General features: G+C 31.9%; 1 protein-coding gene across 1 annotated transcript; it reads right to left on the reverse strand.

Annotated features, from left to right (window-relative positions):
- Positions 1-11,509: 11,509 nt before the first annotated feature.
- LOC137926754 (sodium channel protein Nach-like) lies at positions 11,510-23,513 on the reverse strand. Its single transcript, XM_068770448.1, has 10 exons — positions 23,413-23,513; positions 22,603-22,797; positions 22,044-22,247; positions 20,956-21,091; positions 19,948-20,052; positions 16,717-16,915; positions 14,849-14,902; positions 12,875-12,953; positions 12,541-12,659; positions 11,510-11,604 (listed from the first exon to the last, which is right to left on the reverse strand). The coding sequence occupies exons 1-10, from the start codon at positions 23,511-23,513 to the stop codon at positions 11,510-11,512; spliced, it is 1,287 nt and encodes a 428-aa protein (XP_068626549.1).
- Positions 23,514-23,776: the final 263 nt, after the last annotated feature.

Raw genomic sequence — 23,776 nt, forward strand, 5'->3', positions numbered from 1 at the left:
TTAGTATGACCTGTTCAACAAATTACCAGTAATAAATATATTCTTCATACTATCTTATATTATTCACACTTTGTGCATTAGTTATATAGGGTTGCCACTGCTCACAAACAAATTTCCAGAAAATGGGCAGCAGTGTCCTGGGCGTAGCATACTATCAAACTGCGATCGCCAATCCACCTGCCAAGCGTAGTGGTCACGGGAGAGGCCTATGTCTTACGATATGCGTATATGGGCTTAAACGACAAGAAAAAATTGATGAAGAATTTAGGTCTGTAAAAAGAGGATTTTTAAATTAGCATAACTAGCAAGTAACATTAGTAGAATCATAAAATTGAGTAAGATAGGAAAGAATGTGGTTGTTGAAAGTAAACTCAGCATTTTAAGGAGGAATCCTTAAACCTAAGAAGGTCATCAGCCCCTTCTAGCACGATACCTGCCCCCTCTCCCTAAAACAACGAACGCGGCCCTTGCATGGTGAATACCAGTAACATTGAGAAATCACATCTCTCTGAAAACATTAACTTTTTAAGAAAATTAGTGACGTGCATAAGATTGACACTAGAAATAAATTCAGGCTTGCTATTTATTGAAATAATTCTGCTGATACGAATACAATTCTTGTACAGCAAAAGAAGATTGTCCGTCAATCTATAATATGAGATCTTAAGACTCAGAGAAAATGTGTTTATGTAGAAAGTTTTTAGGAATAGTTACAGGCGTAACAAAATTACTAATGGTGTACATTAGTTTCTTTACGGTCCAAAAAATTAGTATCACCAATACAGGTAACCGTTTACACTTTTTCAATAGAATCCCTAGTAATGCTTAGCATACAATAAATTTAAAAATATGAGAATATACACATATAATATGAAATAAACACTCTTAAAAAATTATTTCATCGTAAGGAATATTTTGAGTGATAACAAAACTTGGAAATAAATTCCTTTTAAAAAGAAAACCCTGTAGGATTTTGTCTGTGATTTAAAACCACTATATGTAGTTTTACTCGTATTTAAGGTTGAAAAATGTCATTCTATGAGAGTCCAAAATGATTATAGTTTCTTTTAAATTGGACTCTTCTGGCTTTTTCCTTGTCATAAACATGTGATTATTGCAAATAATTTAAATTAGAAAATAATGTAGATACATGAATACGGTAATGCTCCGTAACATCGTCTCATCTAAAATACCACAGTGTCTGAAGACAGTGATGTTTGACCAATGTATGGCGGCAGCATACCATAGTATTCAGACCAACCGACCTCAGACCGATTACGCTCGCTGTGAGATCAAATCTGAAATGAGGAAATCCGCATAATAACCAAAGTCACGGACCTTGCTCGAGGAATTGCTCGTCTGGGCCGTAAAGGTCTTGAATGACCACGAATCGGTCGCAGGGAAGTCATCAAGGAGGGCAGGGAATGCAGGAAGCGCAAGACTTCGTAACAATATTTGAAGTAGACCTATGTCTTACAGTGGTAACCTATCGGTTAAAAATAAGGAAAATTACATACAAGTCATTGGATATTACTAATAAAATAAAGCTTGCTTATCTACCTATTATCTTTAACAATCGTGCTTATATGAAAAATTCAATTATAATAATCACCGAGCCCTTATCGACGCATTTGAAATTTAAATCTGAGCAATTGATCTGACGGAGTTATTGAAATCCAACGTGACTGGCGTTCTCAATAACGCTATTGCCTTTTGAATAGAAATTTTCATCAACTTCAATACTTTATTAATAAATCATTATTAAAATCAATTATTACCTGCTATTTTTACTACTTGCTCCGACAAACTATATACTACCCTATTGACTTGTCGCAATCTAATGAAAACGTTAAGTATGTAAATTAAATAAATTTAAGTGCTATTTAATATTTATAAAAACAACATGCACAGTAATGAAGAAACAAGCAATACGTTGTTATTGCATTCTTTTATATAAAATTAATAGATAGAAAACAAAAGAAATAATGAAATGTGTTGCTTTAGATATTGTTATATGATCAGTCGATGCGCAAAAAACTTTTGCTTCTTTATATATTTAATTGTATCCTAAACACATGCGTTAAATAGAGAAATGTTTACCATAAGAAGTACGACGAGATAGCGTCTTATAGGTTTACAATGATATATAAATCTCAGTTTGTGCATAAATTATAAGTTATTTTATATAAGTTTCCAGAGAATGGGCAGCAGAGTCCTCTGCGTACCATAATACCGCACTTCGATCACCACCCCGCCCGCCAAGCGTAGCGATTATGATACTCGTATATCCCCCACAGATGTCTTTGAGAGAGGCCCCTTCCTTGCAGTGTGCAGCTATAGGCTGAAACAATGATGCGTAGAAAAATTCGAAAAAATCCAATATATATCTATATATATATATATATGTATGTATATATATTTATATATATATATATATATACATATACATATATACATTAAGTTAGCATTTAACGACGTGAACCGCGATATTTAACTAAGATAAGACATGACACCTATTTAGAATAGACTTGGCAATGATATTTAGGACTAAAGGAGATTTAGTAATAAAGTATCATAAATCAGAATTCTGAGTTATGTATACATGTCACTTTTTTCCTTAACACGTTCACTGCGGGCCCAATTTTGAAGAACTTTCAGCTGGTGCGGCTGAGGTCGAATCAGCCTCAAGCTGAACTTCCTAGTAGTGCGGTTGAGGCCTTTTCTGCCTCATGTTCATCAATATTTTTTTACAATATTGAGTCAATGCTTCGCAGACATAAAAAAAGCTATATTTGTTTTTGTCATACCTCATACGGTTGAGTGTAAACAGTAGCCGCACTAGAGAGAAAACACGAGTTTTACGCGCCGCACCAGTGCAAAGTCTACCATGAGGCTGAATCGACCTCAAGCCGCAGTGAACGTGTTAATTATATAGCAGAAACATGTTTGTAAGATGACTTATTTGTTACTTAAATTTTAGATCAGTTCTACGTATAAAGTTCTCGCTTTACTAAATATACAATACCACAAAACAATCTACAATCTCAGGTACTCGTATTACATTTTATAATTAACCCTTTTCGATCTTTAACTTGATATTTTTATTGGATAAAACCAGTACTCGGAAACTCTGCTCAGGAAATTGAATTACGTTTCCGCTGAAAAAGGAACTAATCCAATAAATTTTAGTTTGACAAAAGGTTAACCTTCATTACGACTAGTAAGGAAGTTATATAAAATATGTGTATTTAATAATAATAATGTATGCTTCAATATAAACAAATGTAATTTGTTTTCGTGAAATAATTTACTACTAAAGCCATTAATATTTTTCTTTACTTTGATATGCTTAATGACATATTTGTACAACTTTCAGTTTTTCACGATCCAAAAGAGTCGTCCGAGTCGCGATCCAAAACTAACTAAAAATGATTTTGCAAATGTATAAATTCCAAGTTTTTTTCACATACATATTAAAAATATTATTGGCTCTGTGACATATTATATAATTTATTTATTCCATTACTACTAATTACTGATAATACACAATAAAGTAGTGTAGGATATTTAATAAAATATTTTAAGTACAACTAACATATTATAACTTTCTAAGTTTAATTAAGTGTAACAAGTGGCCGATGTTCCAAGTTCAGTATATAAACATGAAATCAAATCAACCCTGTTGGACTCCCTTTAATACCTGTCCAGTATACGACAGCAATGACAATCGCCGCTGCTACTCGACTTAACCAGGGATACGACCCTGCTGTCAATAAAATGCTTTTTTTATAGTGACTCTTCTGATCGAGCACCTCTCATTCACTTATCTTAAATCTATGACAGTGACTTTTGTTTCAAACAAATTTTTCATCATTCTCAAGGTCTTTATATATATCTTCTTTCATTATTTTTATTCTCTTGTATATTTTTTTCTTTCATTCATAATCTTTAAACATTTCGCTTCTTTTCCATCGCTGCATTGTTTGTCACAATTTAGTTCGCAATTTTTATCCTTATTTTTATCAATATTATATCTTTACAATTCTTGTGTTACTCAACGCTATGTTTATTGTCTATTAGTTTCTTAATTATTTGATAATATTATTTTAAATATTTGTGGCGGCTTGCCAGTAAAATGTTGGGATCATATCATATAAATAAGTTTATAAAAAATGATAACACGGGAGAACACAATAACGTTTTAATATTAAAATCTAATAAATATATCTTGAATATGCTAACTCGTTCATGCTTTCGTGTGGAGACCAAACTGCTGCATTGGATGCTAATTAGCTTCTGCCAAAGGACCATCCAACGCTATCAAAGCTGCAATATTCATAAAGTTGTTCGCAAAATCAACTTTAGCTAGGGTATGCTGTAAAATAGCATTATTCATGTTTCCTGAAATTAAAATCTGTAGAAAATTACACCTATCGGTCGTTGAGTTCAATGAGGCTCAGAATTATCTCAATCATGTATTATTGATGCAAAATATTGGAGTTTGCGTACGGGTTAATATTAATATTAAACAATTGTCGACATTGATGACGAAACGAAATACTGAAAATTTATTTACATGATAATATACTGTATGATCATCATCATTATTGAAGCCATGTGACATCCACTCCTGGACAAGGGCCTCCCCGATAGACTTCCAGTATAAGTTTCCTCATTGATTCTTTCTCCGAAACTTTCTTCTAATCACTAGAAAAGTCCACTTAAGCGTAAAGAGCTGGGCGGCTTCTAATCCGGTAGAACATCTAATGTATTTGCCCCTGCCTAGGCTTCTGAGGTAGACCTAGAGCTTAGTTACAGTGTAGAGGTCTAGGCCAAGCACCTTTAGCACACTGCCGTCTTAAAACAAGCAAAGCTATGAAAACTAACAACCAGACGGTGCATTCAAGAAAAATAAATGTAATATCATATATTATTTGTGCTGAAGGATTTCCACTACTGGATATAGGCCTCTCCATATAAATTTCCATTAAGACCGGCGGAAAGCTACCTGAACCCAGCATATTCGACAACGAAGAAGTTCTTCCCGGACGCCGAGATAGCCTACCGTCTACTGCGCACAGTGGACCTGGACACGTCTGTGGCCCAAATGTTCACGGGACACAGTGAATTCTCAGAGTACCTGTAAAGGTTTAAGTTCATAGGGAGTCCCTCGTAACTCGTAATCTGCTTGGGGCAATATCGCTTATCTTTTGAAAAAGGAGGAAAGCTGCCACGCTTTCTTGCAGTTTTGTTGCAGGGTGGTGGGTAACGTAATTAGGCAAAACAAACCGTGTTATATAAAGTATGGCGAAGGATAGAAGGCGTAAATGTAATGTGGGTGAATGCTGTATGTTAAATGTATGCTGAATGATAGAAATTGTGAAGGATAAGAGAGAGAAAGTGAAAGTAGTAGTGTGTATGTTCCTGACCCAAAAATAAGATGGATAAAGAGTATTTAAAAGAAAAAAAATCTACGCTCCCCAATGCCTGGGCTGTCATCTCTTCTATAATAATAAAGTAGTCGGACGTAGTATCCTTTATGGCCCGTAGAACGACTGTGAAATTACCAATGAGGCTTAAACTGACAGATGATGTTTCTTTGTAAGTCATAATTGGTAACACATTGTCCGTAAACTTTTGTCTAAAGGCACTATATGCAAAATAATGTTGTAAGCAAATGTACTTTGAAAAAAAAACGTGGTAACAAAACGACGAACTTAGTAAGAAAATTTCATATTCATTCATGCAATACAGGAATCCATACATGAATTTCGAGTGAAATTGGATTCTTCTTGTGGATTTATGTGTGAATTATTTATAGTGAATTCTCTATTTTTACCAATAAAAAATACATAAATTTCATAAAATGTATGTTACAAAAAAATTAAGGATCAAAAATGAAAAGACTGTCCTAATTACAAGTAATACATACACACTCTACCAAACGCGGCTTGTTACGAACATAATTACATTATCATTATTACATCATGTTATTCTGTAGCGTATTTGATTAGTTTATCACAATAACAAATACATCGCAAGATAACTATCAACATTGAATTAAAACGAATTGAAATAATATTTAATTTTGGTGTCCCATTAAATAAAAAAGGTTTTGTTCCTAAACTTGTTATTATCTTTTAAAATAAGTGGCAAATTAATAAGTCTAGGAAAAAAAAATACGAACCGAAGTAAATTTACAAGTATTATATTTATACAAGATTGTAATAATGTTACTTTATTAAGCAGATAATTAAATTTTCATTCGTCGGTTATTTTTTTAAGTGAATCCCGTCTATTACCTTAGGCCTTGTAATTGCCCATGAATGTTAAACGAAAGAAATTTCCATTACATTTTTACGACCCGAGCGGAAGGAGTGTTCGAAGTAATCTTAGTGGTGCGATGGAGACGTAAAGATAAAAATTTTCTCTTGTTATATAATATACGTCTTCGTTCATATAGCGTAATTGTACTTATTTTTTCACTGCTCACGATTTCGAAATTTCTGAAATTTATTTATTAAATTTTAATCGTAAAATGTGTCTATTAGTTAAATATTTTAAACCATTAGAACCCAGTTTGACTGTATCTAGTATTAAATAGAATTCTTCAAACGTGTTCCGATCTCACAATGATCTCAGATGATTTCTTTTCTGATCATTTACAAATGTAATTAATAAATTAATCCTAACCATTATTATGTAAATTATAATACACGACATTATCAAGGACGCGGAAAGTCGTTGAAAACAAGCAACGCAAAATCGAGGTGATCTATGTCTTTTAGTGGGCGCCTATCGACTGCCATTATGATGATATTACACTATAGATGTACTAGATAATATATATCTATGTTTAATCCATTTCATGGCGGCTGATATATGAAACATTATGTTTAAAAAAAGCAATCACACTCAAGATAATTTATATTTTTATTGGTGATCACAACTCGTTGACGTCTAGTCTTATTTAATAGAAACTTGAATAAAATTCAGCTCTCTTGTAATGACATCCTTCTGGGAAAAGCTCAAAACACAACCTGATTTTCACTGTTATTATTAAGGACCTTGTTTTTCTTGTTTCATTATTATCTCTATTCCTTAACAAGTTCCGAGATAAGAGCGTAATGTAATATTCTAAGCAGTACATCTACGTTCATTGTCTTGTGACTAAAGATGGAACACTAATTTAGTATCTTAACTAGCTGAAAAATGTCATACGGTAATATTTAAGGAATACATTATGATGGCACACATAAGCAGTATATTACACTTAATTATCTTGTAGCGACTTCCTTGAGGGAAATATTCTTCAACGAAGTGACGTCAATCTTTTTATATAGGTAAATAGAACTAATTTTTAGAAAAACTTAAATATGAATTATTGTTGAAAACTTGTTGCTGTTAAATAGCACAACAATATTAATATAAACGTACATATATGTGTGTGTATTTATAAATATATGTATGTATATATTACAAATAGTCAATAGAAGAAGTATTAACAGTAGTCTTATTGCAAACGGTTATTTTTTTATTTTTCATTCATTTAAATACCAAAATTTGGAGGTCTAGTAAACGTCTTACAGTTAAAATTGTGGTGATATTAATACTCCTTTCTCTTACCCAATTCAGTCAAATAGGTAAATTACGTAGAAGTCATGGTGATACTTTTATTTATAAAAGTATAAAAACATTGCCAGAACTCCGAAATTGATAAACAACAAAGAAAAGGTGTTGAAAGAATTATTGTGAAATATTGAAAGGGATTCATATGCTTTTATTTTCCTATATAAAAAAAGCTTTTTAATAATTCGATCTTATTTTTTTCAGATGTTTAAAATAGACATAGAGTTTATATTGTATATTAGAAGAATATATACTTTCGCACTGTTATTAGATCTAATCTTATCACAAAAGTATTTTTATAAGATAGCAGCTAGATTGTGTGGTATCTATTTGGCCATGGATAGTTCAATAATCCAAGAATATTTTCAACTACTAAAAGCTACGTACTCGTTTGTTATTGTTTGCAAGCTTAGGGCTAACGACAATGGACATGCATTTACAGACCGCAAGCTCTGTGTTACAAACTTCGGATTCGACGGGATATTTATAATAAGTCTTTACGATATGGGCTGCTATAAGTAGTTGTATTACTCTTGGCAAAAGATACTTATTCTCGTTTTTTTATGGTTTCGATGTCAATTATAAAGTGTTTAAGGAAATTAAAAGAATAATCTTAATTTAATAATGTACATTTTTCAACATTTAACTATAAACTTTATGATAGCTATATTATATTTGTATGCTCTAGGTCAGAGTAAAGGCCTCCTCCAACTGCCTCCCCCTTTCCCTATCTTTAATTTCATTCTATTTATCAACACTTTTTGCACACCATAGAAATTAAATAGAGGAAAAAAGAAAAATTCATATGGTACAAGAGGCAGTTTTATCGCTCGTGGCAAACTTTACCAGAAAACCTATGGATTGAAATGAGAGAGATGAAGGAGAGGGAAGTTTAGGGTGTACTATACATACATACATACAAGAATACTAGTATATATATATATGTGTGTGTTGACATACATATATATTATATGTATGTATATATAAATATTACTCTTTATATCTATATAATAGATATATTACATAGGTATAAATATACATATATTATCAGCTAATTTAACAGTCTTATCGGCCTTTATTATACTTTCAAAAACATTGAAACCTATTGCACTAAATTTCATAAATGCTTGGCAGGCAGGTTGGCAGGTCGATCGCAGTATGGTGATTTGGTACGCAGAAGATGCTACTACTCATCCTCTGGAAACTTATAAGCGTGTGAATTAAATAAGATTGTATCCCGGAAATCGAACCCACGTCCTACAATCGTAAGTCTCAGGACTCTTCTGCTGAGCTTCCAATGTTACTTTGAGAAAATAGATATACCTGTAGACTTCACAACTAAGTTGAACAGAAGTATCAGCGAAATTTTCGTAGTAACCTGCTGAAGGATTTCTTTCAAGAGCTGTCACAAGTCTCAATCAGTGTATTTCTGAAACGAGCCACTAAAGAAACATTGATGAAACTATTTAAAATTTATTAAGGTAGAGAGAGGAGACTTTTCGGTGAAGGGAAATGGGTAGGAGTTTTAAGGAGCGTTCTACTAATAAGGACCCCTCTAAATGCTACGTGGGACGTCAGCCTTTAGCACCAGCCTGGATCCAGTATTGCCACGGAATTATTTAGTTTCAATTTATAATACATGGTGAAAATTAAATTGAACCCATAAAAAGCAAGTACTGAATAAAAAATAACTTAAAAAATTAACATTAAAATTTCAAAGCTAAATTTAATTCTAAATACGATTTCGCGTCAACACTTGAATGTTAGATTCAAACCATTGACCTTATTTAAAACGGGTCAAGACTTGTGTGAATTAAATGTCCTACTTTTATACTAAAATTAATTTAATAAATTAACTAAAGTACTTCATGATACTAATTTAAACGATGCACTAACTGAAAATCTGAAAACAAGTTTAAAGAAAACGGCTAATTAAAATGCTAATGTTATATAACAGTGCAGCTGTTCGAAGTTCAAAAAAGTTTCATGGGAGTAACTTTTAATGTTGCAATCTGTATGCATGTATAAGTAAGTTTAAAAATTTAATTAACAGATACAGCTATATGTCATTGCTCTGTAATAACAATGCATTTTAGAAAATATACAGGATGATTTATTTTACTTCTCTGCCGGCTGGTTACCGCTACCGAGTGGAACTGCGCTTATTTTAACTAAAGCCTACCAAATTCCTGGAAAAAACCCAGTAAACCCTTTATGTCACCGGCGATTTCGAAGAGCCACCTCAGTAATCCGATATGGGCAGCCCGGGTGATTGGATACAGGTATAAAATCTTTATTTGGTTCTCCCTATCCAAAAATTATTGATTTTATAAATAATAAGTAATGCATTGATAATAGACAAGACAAAACTTTTTCGAAATTTGATACCCACGTATTGAAATTAAATTTTGTTTATCTATCCTTCAGACTTTAAACTGCCAGGAGTTATTCGCTTGTCGCATTCTAATAAAAAAATAATAATAGTGTAACAAATTTCCTAATGATCACTTTACACGAATTGTTAAAAAATGGAAGCTAAATCTTTGAAGCATTTTTCTTACAAATGAGTTATAATAAATTTACCCTATTACTTTTTTACATCGTTAACAAATCAGCCTGTACATAGATTACAATGCATTATCGAAATGTCCACATTTATCCACCCACCTAAGAACCGGGCAAACTGAGTAAATAAAACTATTTCCTGGAATTTATCGGATCATTTTAAAAGTAGTCATAGGATAACAACCTTACTTTGACCTCTATAACTCCCTACAGCTACTTTCATTCGATTTATTAAAAAAAATAACAATTCAAATACAAAATCTGTTAGTAAAACAAACAATGACTGACCCGAAATACAATTTTGAACCCGACTGAATTGAAAACCATTCCAATCACTCGCGCTAATGAACGATTTTACTGCTTGTCTCTACGTGTGCATGACCAAGTGGTCAGTGGCTACAAAAAAAGATTTTTTTATTGACAAGGACTAATTCTGTTTGTTCCTCGGCATTTACAGCTTCCGCAGATTTTATGAGTCAGAATACAGAAAGCACTTTGTTTGAACCCATTTATAATACCTAAACTCGAGTGATTTTTCAAAAGCCTTGACTTTGGCCGCCAAGCTTTTAGATCATTTAAACAGACGGCACGAAAATGTATGATTGAATGGTTTATGAATGTTTGCTGTATCATTCAAATTGCTTCCATGACGAAACCTTAAGACGTTCTTCGTTATTTCACCGGACCTTTCCGTCACAATATATTTGCAAAACTATTATTTAATCGCAGCATTTTTTATATACTAGATATTTGTAGCACCGAGTTTTCCTCTCTCACTTGGGCGAATAGCTTCTCTAATTTCAGTGGTTGTACCGTAGAACTAAAAAAGGTTATCGTGAACTATTCTTAGCTTCTGCAATTAAGAAAATATGATGCTATTGCTACGTTGGACTTTATTATATTCATTAAATCATTTTCCACTGTAACCAAGGTTTTACTATGGCTTACCCAACAAGACTTCGAAGTAGTCATGTTTGAATATTATCTACAGGAATGTGACTAATAATGATCACTTTATTTTATTCATTATATTTAATATTATGATCAAAGAGTAGATATAATAAGTTACAAATAAAGGAAGTTATAAGCCGTTAAATGATGGTTACTAATGGCATATTTATATTTAATATTAAGAAAGTATAACAAACATATAAATAAATGCAAGAATATTAAATTAAAGACACACAAAAATAATAAATAAAACACAACGACCTGTCTAAAAAAATTAGGTATAATTTTAATTGTTTGCAAGGAGCTCAGAGTAAAGTTAAAACATTGCACAGCACACTTAATTACGTAATTAAATCTTTAATTTCTAATTTTGTCGTCGAATACAAAGAAGATACACCAGCTCGATGACACTGAGTAAAGAAGCTCCGAAGAAAACTCCGCCCACGCCTCCAATGTCCACTGCAATTTATATCTACATTTCAAAATGACTTTCCAGAAATAACTAATTGTTGTGACTACTTATCTAACTTCATAACGAATATTAAGAAAAATTGACAACTTTATGTAAGTCTGCGGCAATAAGTAACTGACCAATAGCCTGTTAATGGCACTTTTCCTAGTGGATTTCTTTTTCCTAGTGTATTTTTTCCTAGTATTTTCCTGTATATATAGAAGTAATCTGAAAACTCGTAGTTATTATAAGATGACAATTAACCATTGTTTTTATATGAAATAGCTCCTAATATATAACAGTTGTAAAAGTCGTCGCTGTCAAAATATTCAATTTCATCCAATAATTATTCCGCTTTCAGATTATTTTAAAAAAACATATTACTTTGATGTTTTATTACAGCAAACGATAAAACCACAGTAATTATAACTTATTATTGATTAGTAACTTAAGTTCATAATTATTATTTTAAAGAGTAACTTTTTACCGGTCTATCACTTCTGCCCAAATAGCATTTGCAAATATCGCGAGTTTGAAGTAGCAGGGTGTAGAGTGCGTCTAGCTTAAGAACACTTAAATTAGTGAAGCTCGATGTCCCTCAGGGGAGCTTCGGCACGAGACTTCACATACTGTTCTACCAGATTTGGAGGCTGCCGAGCTTTTACATAGTTTCGGTGAACGTTCCATGAATTGATTAGACCCAAGGGGCTCCACTAGAGGACCTCAGCTTGGGCTGACACTCGTCGATAATACCCGTTTAGCATTCCAACATAAGGGCGTCGGAGAAAGTCGAACCTCGGCTTAGCCAATTGCTATTGCTTGGCTTATGTTATTACTGCCAATTTGGAAAGCGTTAGCGCTGGTAGAAGTGGCGGAAGAAACTCCGGCAACATTTCTATCAAGTATGATCAGGAGTTGGCGTCCTCTAAGAGTATAATACGTACCAACAAGTCCAAGCGTGTCCCTGATGGCAAGACGCCGTACTCGTAACGAAGGCAGCTGCGCTAGACGTACTTTTCCTCTTGTCCCACGAAAGGATAGCTCTGCATTTCCGCTATGCCGTCTGGAACAAATAATAACAAAACACATTAACGAAAATAATTATGAAAAAAATTATCATATATAAAACATTTTTATATTAAATTAACTTGGAGATGTGAGTCAATACTTAGAGTTTAATTAATAAACTAATTTTAGTTACAATTATCTATTTCGAGACAAGGTATTTCAGATAAAAGAAATCAACAGTATTTATAGAAATGAATCATTTGCACTTACGTAAAGAATTTATGAACCAGCTTATAGAGAATCTCTTCGCAAGCCATCGGACAGCTGCACGTCGGGATTTCCAGCGATTCTATTCAAACAGTTTTATAGGAAATTTCAAAAATGTATTTGTGTGGCCGGCGCATACATGAAATGCATTTTTATTTCTAGACACATCTAATACTTTCTTGTAAATATTGATGAAAAATTCAGATTAAAATGCTATATCACATTAATATTAATATACACCACGTTAACATCACGCCGTCTCACTGATAGTGTTCGTAAAAGGTACAGCTAAAGAGCCTACAAATATCTCTTAACAAAACAATGCGTTATACAATTGAAACTAAGTGAAAACAGGGTAAGCGAGAAAACTCCATAACCTAATTAATGAAATTATATACTTGGTACGTCATTTTGCCTCCTCTGTCTCTATAAGTGAGAAACAAAACCTATATAACACTGTCACTTTATGCTTGAAACTCTTCTGATTTCTGCTCGCCTATACCTCTACAAGCGACCGTTTACATTTGCTATTTTATAACTCATTCTTAAAAATTCTTCGTATCTTCTCGTTCAAAATACTGCAATGTCTTAAATCGAAGCTCCTTGACCGATATCAGTGATAACATTTAGATCTGAGATGTGGTTGCCAGAAATGAGCTTCATAACGTTCAAGATCCCGAGAGTAATGAAGAGTGCTATGTCCAGAATTTCGCTGCGAATTCGCGTCAGAAATGGAGATAATTGCTCGTCTGAAATGGCAGTGAGCGGGGACATTGCTCTTGTAACCGAAGGCTGTTGGGGTCAAAAGGTTCTCTAGTGATGACTATGAGCCAGTAGGCGCGACGTGAGCAGGCTCCCCACTAGATAGATCGACTATATAGGTAAGGTTGCGAGAAGTCGATGAAATCGGACATCGCAAGACTGGCTGGTCATTGGAAAGGTTTTTATGGGAGAAATTCTTTGCAGAGGGCGTCTATCAGCTGAAAATGAGAAGAAAATTTAAAACACTTTGGAGGCACTTCACAAGTTTTGTGAAAATGCGGCGGTTGATTTAAACAAATTTCATGAAATTTTCGAACTCGAGAAAAATGTAATAACGGGATTGCAAATATATTAACAGATTTTTTCAAATAAATGTTGCTTTAAGATTATATACATTAAATTTTTAAATTCAACTATTATAATATTAGATATATATTTTTGCATTCTGTAGTAGTTTCTCTTTAAGAAATCAGAATCGTCCTGTATTTACTCAAAATTTACCCATGTTCAGGTTTAATTGTATTTATGTAGCGTAGCTATTAACCTCGTTAATTTAAAGAAGTACCAAATTATATCACAAGACGAGGCCAAATGAAAATTATGTAACAGCCCGAGTCTAAGCTCCCGAGGGAACCGTCAGTTTAAACCCCCTCAGTCTAACCACGGAAATTGTTACTTCCATTAAGACAAACATTAACCTTCCGTAAAAATATCATGATTAGGAAATTCTATGCAAATACAGTACTTCTTAGGAATTAGTTCAAAAATCTTCGGATAACACTGCATAGATATAAACCATGATGTCACACACGCTTTTATATGAATCAAAATAACGTATCTTCATAATTAACGGTCAAGATTTATTTTAAGGAAAATATAAATACATGTATGTCTGTGTATATATACATATATATATATATATATAAATATATATATATATATATATATATATATATATATATATATATATATATATATATATATATATATATATATGTATGTGTATATATATATTTGTTCCTGTTATTTGCACCAATGCGAATACAATTCTATAATATTCCGGTCAGGTCAGGACATATGCAAATTTCCATAGCAAGGACGCTTTACAACCAGCGATTTATTTTAATATCTGTTTATAAGGAAGAAAATGCGAATTATTATCTGTAGCATTATTACACGTATACGGTTGTAAATGACAAAACAGTACGTACGTACCTTTATTTTTGTTTAGACATATCAATCCTTTGATATCGCACACCGGCATATCAGCTGTAAAGATATAAAAATATAAAATTTCCATACATAATATCGAAACACTGAAATGATATTAAAAGCGTTTTTATGGATAATATTATGTTTCTTAAGTTAGGTCTGCTTATGTTGTTTTTATACAAAGATTCCGCGAAAATACGCTCACAGCGCAAAGGGGCACCTGGTGACCAACCTCCCGAAAATGGCTATTTTTCTGGACGACTCAAAGTCGGTTCAAGGGTAAGGGATCTAAACTGCCACTAATTTCGGATAATCTAAGACGGACGATAGATCAATATGGTCTCATACCATCGTGATAGTATAACGTAGGTTTTACAACCAGCCTAAACAATACCTAAAAGCCTAAAACATACCGTAGGACAGCTATTCAAAAGAGATCAGAGAAAAAGTTATCGAGATCTCTCACAAAGGATTACAGTGAAGACACATAAAAGGGTTATTTATCTGCAGGGTATCTTTAACATGCAGAAGAATTCCCCCGAAAGCAGAGAATTTTGTTCATGCTATAACAAACAATTTTTATTTTGTCAAATATTTAATTTCATAATCTACTTTAACGTTAAACAAAAATTAATATTTTAAAATGTTAAATGACGTCATCAAAATGTTACTTCGATTTTGTAATTAGCGGCCAAATGTCTGTAATATCAAGGAAGTAAATATCAAGTCTTAGACGAAAAATAAATAGTTTCCGGTGTTGCGCCCATAAATTTCAATAACAATAGGAATAGGAGAACCTCAAGATAGTCGTAGATTCTTGTAAAATATAAGCAATGTTTCTAAAATCATCATTGGTACCAATATAATAATAATAATTGTTTCTTTTCAAAGTCGTAGCTTTTAGTTCTGTAAGCTAAGTTGTATAGAACTAAAATTTAACATAAACAATATTACAGTTATAGAAAGAATTTCACAAAATCGAATGGAGGCAAAAAATCAGTATATAGAAGAGATCCCCAAACCATTTTGGATAATAGACCTTTCAAACAAATTACTTTAAAAATATTAACTCAAGTTTTTTTTCATAAGAAGTTATTAAATTCTTTCAATTGTTATAAAAATTATTTACCAATTTAATAACTTTTCATTTGGTTAAGTAAATATATCTGAAAATATTTTTTTAAAAGACGAGTGTTTTTTTTATAAAAATGCGTGATAAAATATTGTAAAACATAACTCAATCCCATTTTATCCTATTTTTTTATATTTAATTCATGTTTTAATTCATCTTAATACGCTGTGAAAAAAACTGCGCAGTGACTTGAAAATTTTCAAAAATAATACATACACGTAAATGATTAGTGAAACTACGCATTTCACAATTCACTATGAACCACGCGTATTTATCAATTGGTTTTAAAAAAATTGCAACTCATGGATTGTCAAACGCATGAAGTTTGACAATCCATGCGTTACAATTTTATTAAGCACATGTGTGTTTTCAAAAATATAACAATGATACTTTTTATTTAACTATTAGAAATTAAAACAAGTCGGTGTAGTAAATAAAATATAAGTTATAAGATATCCTTAAAGTTTTAAATAAGGATTTTGATGTCATCCTTAGAATCAGTTTTTATTTATATCTAACACTGGAAACCCAATTTCAGTTCTCGTTTATTCATTATCTAGATAATGAATAAACGAAAACCAATTACGTTTATTTTCGATATTTATGCATATCAATTGCTTCTAGTTCAGAAGTTATAGATGGCACCAGATAAATTGTTAAAATTAATAAATATACATCTACGCCTAAAATATAATACGTAATGGCAATAATTATTAAAAAATAATAATAATTTTATTACCAATCTTCGGTGTGAAGTGATACGTGCAGTTGCAGTAATCATACTGCGACAGGGCCCTGCAGTACAGCACGCAGGCACTGTGGGAGTACTTGCTGAACGGCCATTTGTCAGCAAAAGCTGGGCGCTCGTTCTTGTATAGACAGCCGCGGGCTTCGGGGTGTAGTGTAGCCACCGATATGTCGCTAACTGTTTGTTCCGCCTAAAAAAACTATGTCTGGTTACATAAATATTTTGCCCCTATTTTGAAATGAATGAAAAAGTCGGTGAATGGTCAATAAAATAATATGGACACCTGATTAATAATAATCGATTTAAACTAAAAAAAAAAATCATCCAATGTCTTGCTAAGCATAAAATACAAGAGCGCTATTTTTTTTAATTTTTGTTGTCAGTAGTGAGGTTCTTACGGAGAGAAAAAAACAGTAAACAGCACTTTTCCCATACAAATTACAAAGTACATTAAAACACAATGTCCTAAACTGCCAATCATTTGACGTCAAACAAAATAATAAGACATATCGTAATATCGTATACCATATTTTTTTTTACTAAATTCAAGGCATACAGAGTATAAAATGAATTATGGTAGAATTTGTTTAACTTTTTATTGTACATAAAAAGAAAATAAATCGAATAACATATAGAATAAGTACAAACGACCGGCATTATCACAGGTCGTAAATAGGTCATACAACTATTTCTTTTAGACAACCACAACGGACTTACGCTGCCTGCATCCAGTGACTTATCGCGACCTAAACTATGTCGTCAGTCTTTTTTTTAGGGCCCCCGCTATTGGGAGCCTCTCGTACCCCTAACTTTTTGGAATCAGGGACTTTATTGTTTAATAAATTTTTTTTCAGTCTTCTTTATTTATCACTCTCTTTCACGGGTCATAATATCTTTCATTCTTTACTTTTGTCCTTCACAATATCTTTCGTTTTGCTCTTTTATACCTTCTTTCTTTCCTCGCCTTTCTTCTGTCGTCTTCTTACTCTAAGGTGGCTAGGTACATTTTATTTATTTTTATTCTTTAATTTTATCTTGCATTTATTTTATCTTTATTTACACATTTTTTTTACTTTCTTAATTCTTTATTACACATTTCTTTTTCTATTTCTTTATGTCGTCAGTCTACCTAGTGGGAACCCCACGTCGCGTCTACCTCGCAGTCTCGTAGTCACCACTCGAGAACCTTTCAGCACCAATGGCTATCGGTTCTTCGAGCTACATCTGTCACCTTAATTCTTCTTCAGAATTTCTCATTTCTGATTCGATCTCTCATAAAATAGAGTTTAAATCAACATAACTCCACTGATAAGTGTGTTATTATTAAGATGTTAAATAACAAAAGAATAGTATTTTTTTCAAATGTCTATATAAAACTGTGGCAGGCTAATAACTTTTGACATTATGAAGCCGGTTGAGTCAGATAGAAATAAATCAGAACTAATCTTCGCATTGTGAAGATAACATACTCCTAAAACTTGAAGCATACTTACATGTGAAATATTGACTTTTATATTACTATTTGGATAATATTATACTAAACGCATTGGTTAAAGTCTTACATGTTTTTGATTTTCTTAAAATATGCCGGCATTTTTCGCTGTATAGATATATGTGTATCGCAGTTAGTCAGTTTTTCGTTAGAAAACGTTTTCACTATACTAGCAATAATTTGAAAATTTATAAAAATTAAAAAAAATTATTATTGAATGCCTTGGCAACACTAACTTTACCTTTACCATTGACTTTACTTTTTTACTTGCTTTTCAGATAAAACTAGTTGTCACTCTAAGCCTTATTTATAATTAGGGCTAGAGAAATTCATTTAGATTTAAAAACAATATGTAAATGTTAAAAATATTTATAACAATAACTAAGACAGAGTTTGCACCAAGTAAAAGTTTGCACTCATGGCATATTCAGGAACATTAGTTAATATAAATAAAAAAATTGCCTTAAAATTTAACACGTTCATTGAGTTAGGATGTCTGAAAGACCCCTTGATTTTTGTCGACGAACAAAATCATTTCATACTCTGGTGCAGAATCCATTTTAAAAATTCTTGTGTATGATTGAAATTAGGTTCGATGGCATAATATGTCTCACCCGCAGCACAGAAAAATGTAGTTATAAGGTATTCTTCTTGAAACTACAAACTCATAATTCTATGAAAATGTTGACGTAGTAAGCGTGTTAAATAGGGTTGTGGATCTACTTAAACAAACAGAAAGAAACTATCTTGGCATTTTGGGTTAAAAAGGTAACCGTTTTTTTGCTGAGAATCTTAGACATTTCTTGTTTTAACTAATATTGTATTCTGCGCATTACTTTGTTCTAGTGTAAACAAAGGCATTTAGTAAAATAATATCCTTATAAAGGAAAATGATTTCTAGCAATAAACGAATTTTACCTGTAATATATAGAATTGACCTTGCGGACTACAATAAAAATTACTCTTTTACAATTAAACCACTTCTTCTAACACAATTAATACATATTTATTTTCCATTAACTCTGTCACGTCTTACGAGTATTAGAAGCTTAAATTAGTTGGCAAAGCCTAGATTATTTGAAGCGCCTTAGAAAGCGAGGCTTATGGCAAATCCTCTAGATTTAGTTAAAGTGCCACTTTTAGGAAAATTTATTAACTTTTACACAAATCTTATTGATGCGTGCATAGTGTAGTTATACGTATAATATTTTTCAAGAATATTTTTTTTAAACCGATACATTTTCTTTTCTGTACAAAGAGTTAAATAAATAAATAGATCTCACTGTCTTGTACTCTCAACGGGACATGTATAGAGCCAGTAATCAATGAATATGTTGGTAATAAAATTTCCCACCCGCTTCATCATCATTGTCATCAAATCAGCAGATAAGCGCCCCCTGCGAGGCATAGGCCTCCCCCAAAAATTACCACAATGGCCTGTCTTGAGTTGATTTGAGTACTTGACTCGGGTACCGCAAACGTCTCGTAAAGAAACGACCACGCATCACAGTCTTCCTCAGTTTGTGTATTTTGTAAGAAAATGCATCACAATAGACACGGAATTTCGTAAACAATCTTGTTTTATTTATTTAATTCGATCGAAAGAGTACTACAGCAGTTACATACAAATCTAATCGAATCGATTGCAAATACTTACAATTTGTAACATGATAAATAAAAACAACAGCAATTTTTATCAAAAAAGCTTTCATTAAAAACCTCTTTTTTACCTTCAATATGACTTCTACGTCGGTGACCAGTGGCAAGGAGGCGGACGAACCCAGAACATTATCCATCATAACAGAGACCACATCGTCGGAAGCATGAACTCTTATCTAAAATAATATTAATGTCATCGTAAAATTGACAGTAAGTCCTTTGGTCATATCGCATTGGTTTATTTAAAATGACTAATAGGAACAAACTTCCTACAAATGTTTTCCTAATTAATTACTAGCAATATTTCGATGTAAATAAAGAGCAAGAAACGATTTTTTCAAGGTTAACAATATACATTAGTTGATTTCAATATTACAAACGTTTATAAAAAGCAATAATATTTTAACAAGAGATCATTTAAATAAATGAATGTGTAAAAATGTTATTTATCAGTTAATGACAAAGCCTATTTAGGCTTTATTTACTGTAACAAAGCACGGAAACTCCCCCGAAAGCCTTAGCTCGGGTCGTTACTGTTCCTAGGTTGCTAAGGTTGGACGGTAATTGTATATTTGATTAAAACTTTAGTGTTAAAAAAATAACTTGACATCGCGTACTAATGGCTAATTAGCCATCTGCGTATTTAAATAAATAAAACAAAATACCTTAGTAATTTGTAAATCAATGTAGCACTACTTTCAACCGTTATAGTGACAGCGTTAAATGAACAAATTAAACTTACTTCACTGAAAATTAGTAAACATATACAAAGTGATTTAATCAATTTAATACGTATAAAAGTTTTAAAGAGGTAAATGTTACATTTATCAGAAAAAAACTTTAAAGCTTATAAACCTATTTGCAATCAAAATACATTAAAAATCTGCTGGGACTGATAATAAACAGTTAATCCGAATTCAAACAATGCTTTTTCGTACTTTTTTGTCAAAAAATTATTATTTCTGTAACGATTTATTTTTAGAATGCTTTTATGTACGTAACTATACATTTACTGCTTTAAAGCTTCTACACCTATAACCAATCACCCTGTATATTTATAAAGCAACTAGCTCGCTCACCCAAACAGCCTCAATTGCTGTAAAAACGAGGCTTGGCAGTCCAACGTAGCGATTTACGGACACCTTTATATTATTTCTAACTAATCCTGAATTAAAACTGTAACATATTCCATACTCAGTTTCCACTGGGACAAACCTGATAAATAAATAATGATTATTTAATAAAATAACTTCAATTTTTTAGTTTTTTTTCCTTTTATCAATGAATTAGACAGAATTGTAGTTACATATGAGCAGAACTAATTGCTGCCTTTTTTGATAGCAAAGTAGCTGGTAGAGAATGCCTATCAAACATTAACTCTACTATTGCGAAAAGCAAATGTAAATAAATATGAATAACTGCATACATATAAAAACTATTTACAAAAATTAAGTGTAATATTTATATATAATATAGTAAATTAATATACAACATCGTTTGAAAATTTCAGATATTATAAAAGGTTCAGCATTTCTGGAAATCTAGCTCACCGAAAGATTTTATACAAAGTTTCTACAAAGTATAAAAATAAAGTTTTCATTATTCCAGGAAAATAAGAAGTTATTTTAAATAATAGAGAGTTACATGGTAATCGATCCAGTACACATAAATACATGACACTTTATATTTAAATTTCGATTTTGTATGCTATTAAATCGCTGCCATTAATTTGATGTCTTCCATCGAGACCCAATTCGGAAGGTCCTCAATACTTCGCTTTACAAACGATTACATTCAATCTTTCAACAAGATATCGACACAAAGAAAAACTCATTATTATAAAATCAAATCGTCATTTAATATCGGAACCCTAATCTCTTTACGGCTTTTGTGCTTCGACAGACTTTTTTTATAATCAAATTGTTACCACAATTCTCTATTGTTTATTTTTTCATGTTATATACCACTTAGAATAATTAAAGAAAATAATGCCAGAATAGTCCAAAACAAAATGTGCTTTCTATAACGGCATCCTTAAAGCTATGGGAGTACGAATGCGCTCTGATTTGACAATAAATTTAAGCGAGTATTTTATTTTATACTCACTTTTATAGTATCCCTAATACAGTAGTAGAATAATAATACAAATGTCAAAACACTGTCAAACCTGTCACAGCACCGAAACAGTTCACCGCCCCACCAGCAATCGGTTAAGAGTTGACTACACTTCAGCCGAATACGCTTCATAGGTACCATAAAGTTTTCATCACAAGTTACATTAGGTTTGCAATTATTGCACCGCTTACAATATTTTGCATTCCAATACAACACTTCCTTGTAGAAGTTAATCAAGGATGTCGGAAGTTTCTTTCTGTAATTATAATAACGAAATAAGTCGTTGGAGAAATGATAAAAAAGTAAATTCAATATAAAAATATCGCCAAGAAGTTCAAATATTATTTCAGTTAAACCAAATGTCAAAATTATTAGTTAATCTAAATAGATTTATTGACAAAATGAATTTAATTGGAATATAAAAACTTGTTCAATATTACAGTGGAGACATCTCATTTGAAATGATAAGTCATGGAAATTCGTTGCCATCGCAATAGTCGTACTGTTTCTATATATTTATGTGTATCGCCGATATTCCACCTATGTACCACTATAGTAAAAGTTTGATTTGATGAATAAGAACGAACAAACGTAAAAAAGTTAACCCTTACGCAGTAAGATAAGCCTTGATTCTCTCCGTGGCTGCAGACTCGCAGACAGTGAGCGCCGGAAAAGGTGTGTCCCAATCTAGATAATTAGTTTCAACAGAAAACGACACAGCGTTCTCCGAGTACAAGTTAAGTGATGATCGGAACATCACTGATGCTCCTAAGCTACATATAATTAGTATCAGAAACCAGAACAATCTGAAACATACGTTATATTAGTAAATGACGAATCGTGTTTTAAATGTAGGAAACACATCTCTCTATCAAGAATATATTACGGCATAACTTTGTCATAAAATATCCAGAGCAAAACGTAGCGCTAATAAAACGGAAAGTGTCAAAGCGCAAATACTGCTGACCTAAGCGGTTTCTCTAGATATAAGAGTTTCATATTATTAAAAATTTAGAAATACTATGTATCATACTTTCACTAAAGTTTTAAAGGATACATTTACAGGATTTAAGAAATTTTACGTCATTTTATGTTAAGACAATATAATAAAGAAAAGTATAGGTTAATGTCATCGTTGGTAGTCATACATGCTAGAACTAAGGCAAGCATACTAAAGGAAGTCCACCCGAAAATCTCAAAATTCGCGAGCAGAGATATTAGTATGCCTTTACTAATCTCAATTTCTTACTTATGTCTTAAACTTCGTCTTCCTACATAACTCTATACTTGGAATATTTTAGTGTTATACACACTAAAACACTCGACTTGACACATAAAAATGTAAACAAATAATTTATATCTCACATACAAATAGTTTACGTAAGTTCTAAATAGAAATATAATATAATTAATATTTTAACCTTTCGAACAATGAAACTGGTGATTCGGAAACGATATGTCTTACGCCGTGAAAACTTGTTTTGTCTCCGAAAAAATTAACTTTCTTTTTAAAATTTTTCATTATTTAAATATTAATATACCTTTCAAACACTTTTGACATGAAATAAAATACGTCACCGATAAGACGAATGTTATCTTTATACGCGAAAACTAGGGATAAAGATTAGGTTATCACAACAAATACGTATTAGATAGATAATAAAAATAAGTTATTTAACAGCAACTATCGAATATATAATAATTTATGTACATATTCTTTACTTTAATTATAAATAAAGGAACAAATTTGGATGGAATTACAACTAACAAGTAATTTTTACTAGC

The sequence above is a fragment of the Battus philenor genome, unplaced genomic scaffold (genome assembly GCF_028537555.1).
Source record: "Battus philenor isolate CCGP_79_NKW_IND1 unplaced genomic scaffold, ilBatPhil1.0.hap1 SCAF_10, whole genome shotgun sequence".
NCBI classification, from domain to species: domain Eukaryota; kingdom Metazoa; phylum Arthropoda; class Insecta; order Lepidoptera; family Papilionidae; genus Battus; species Battus philenor.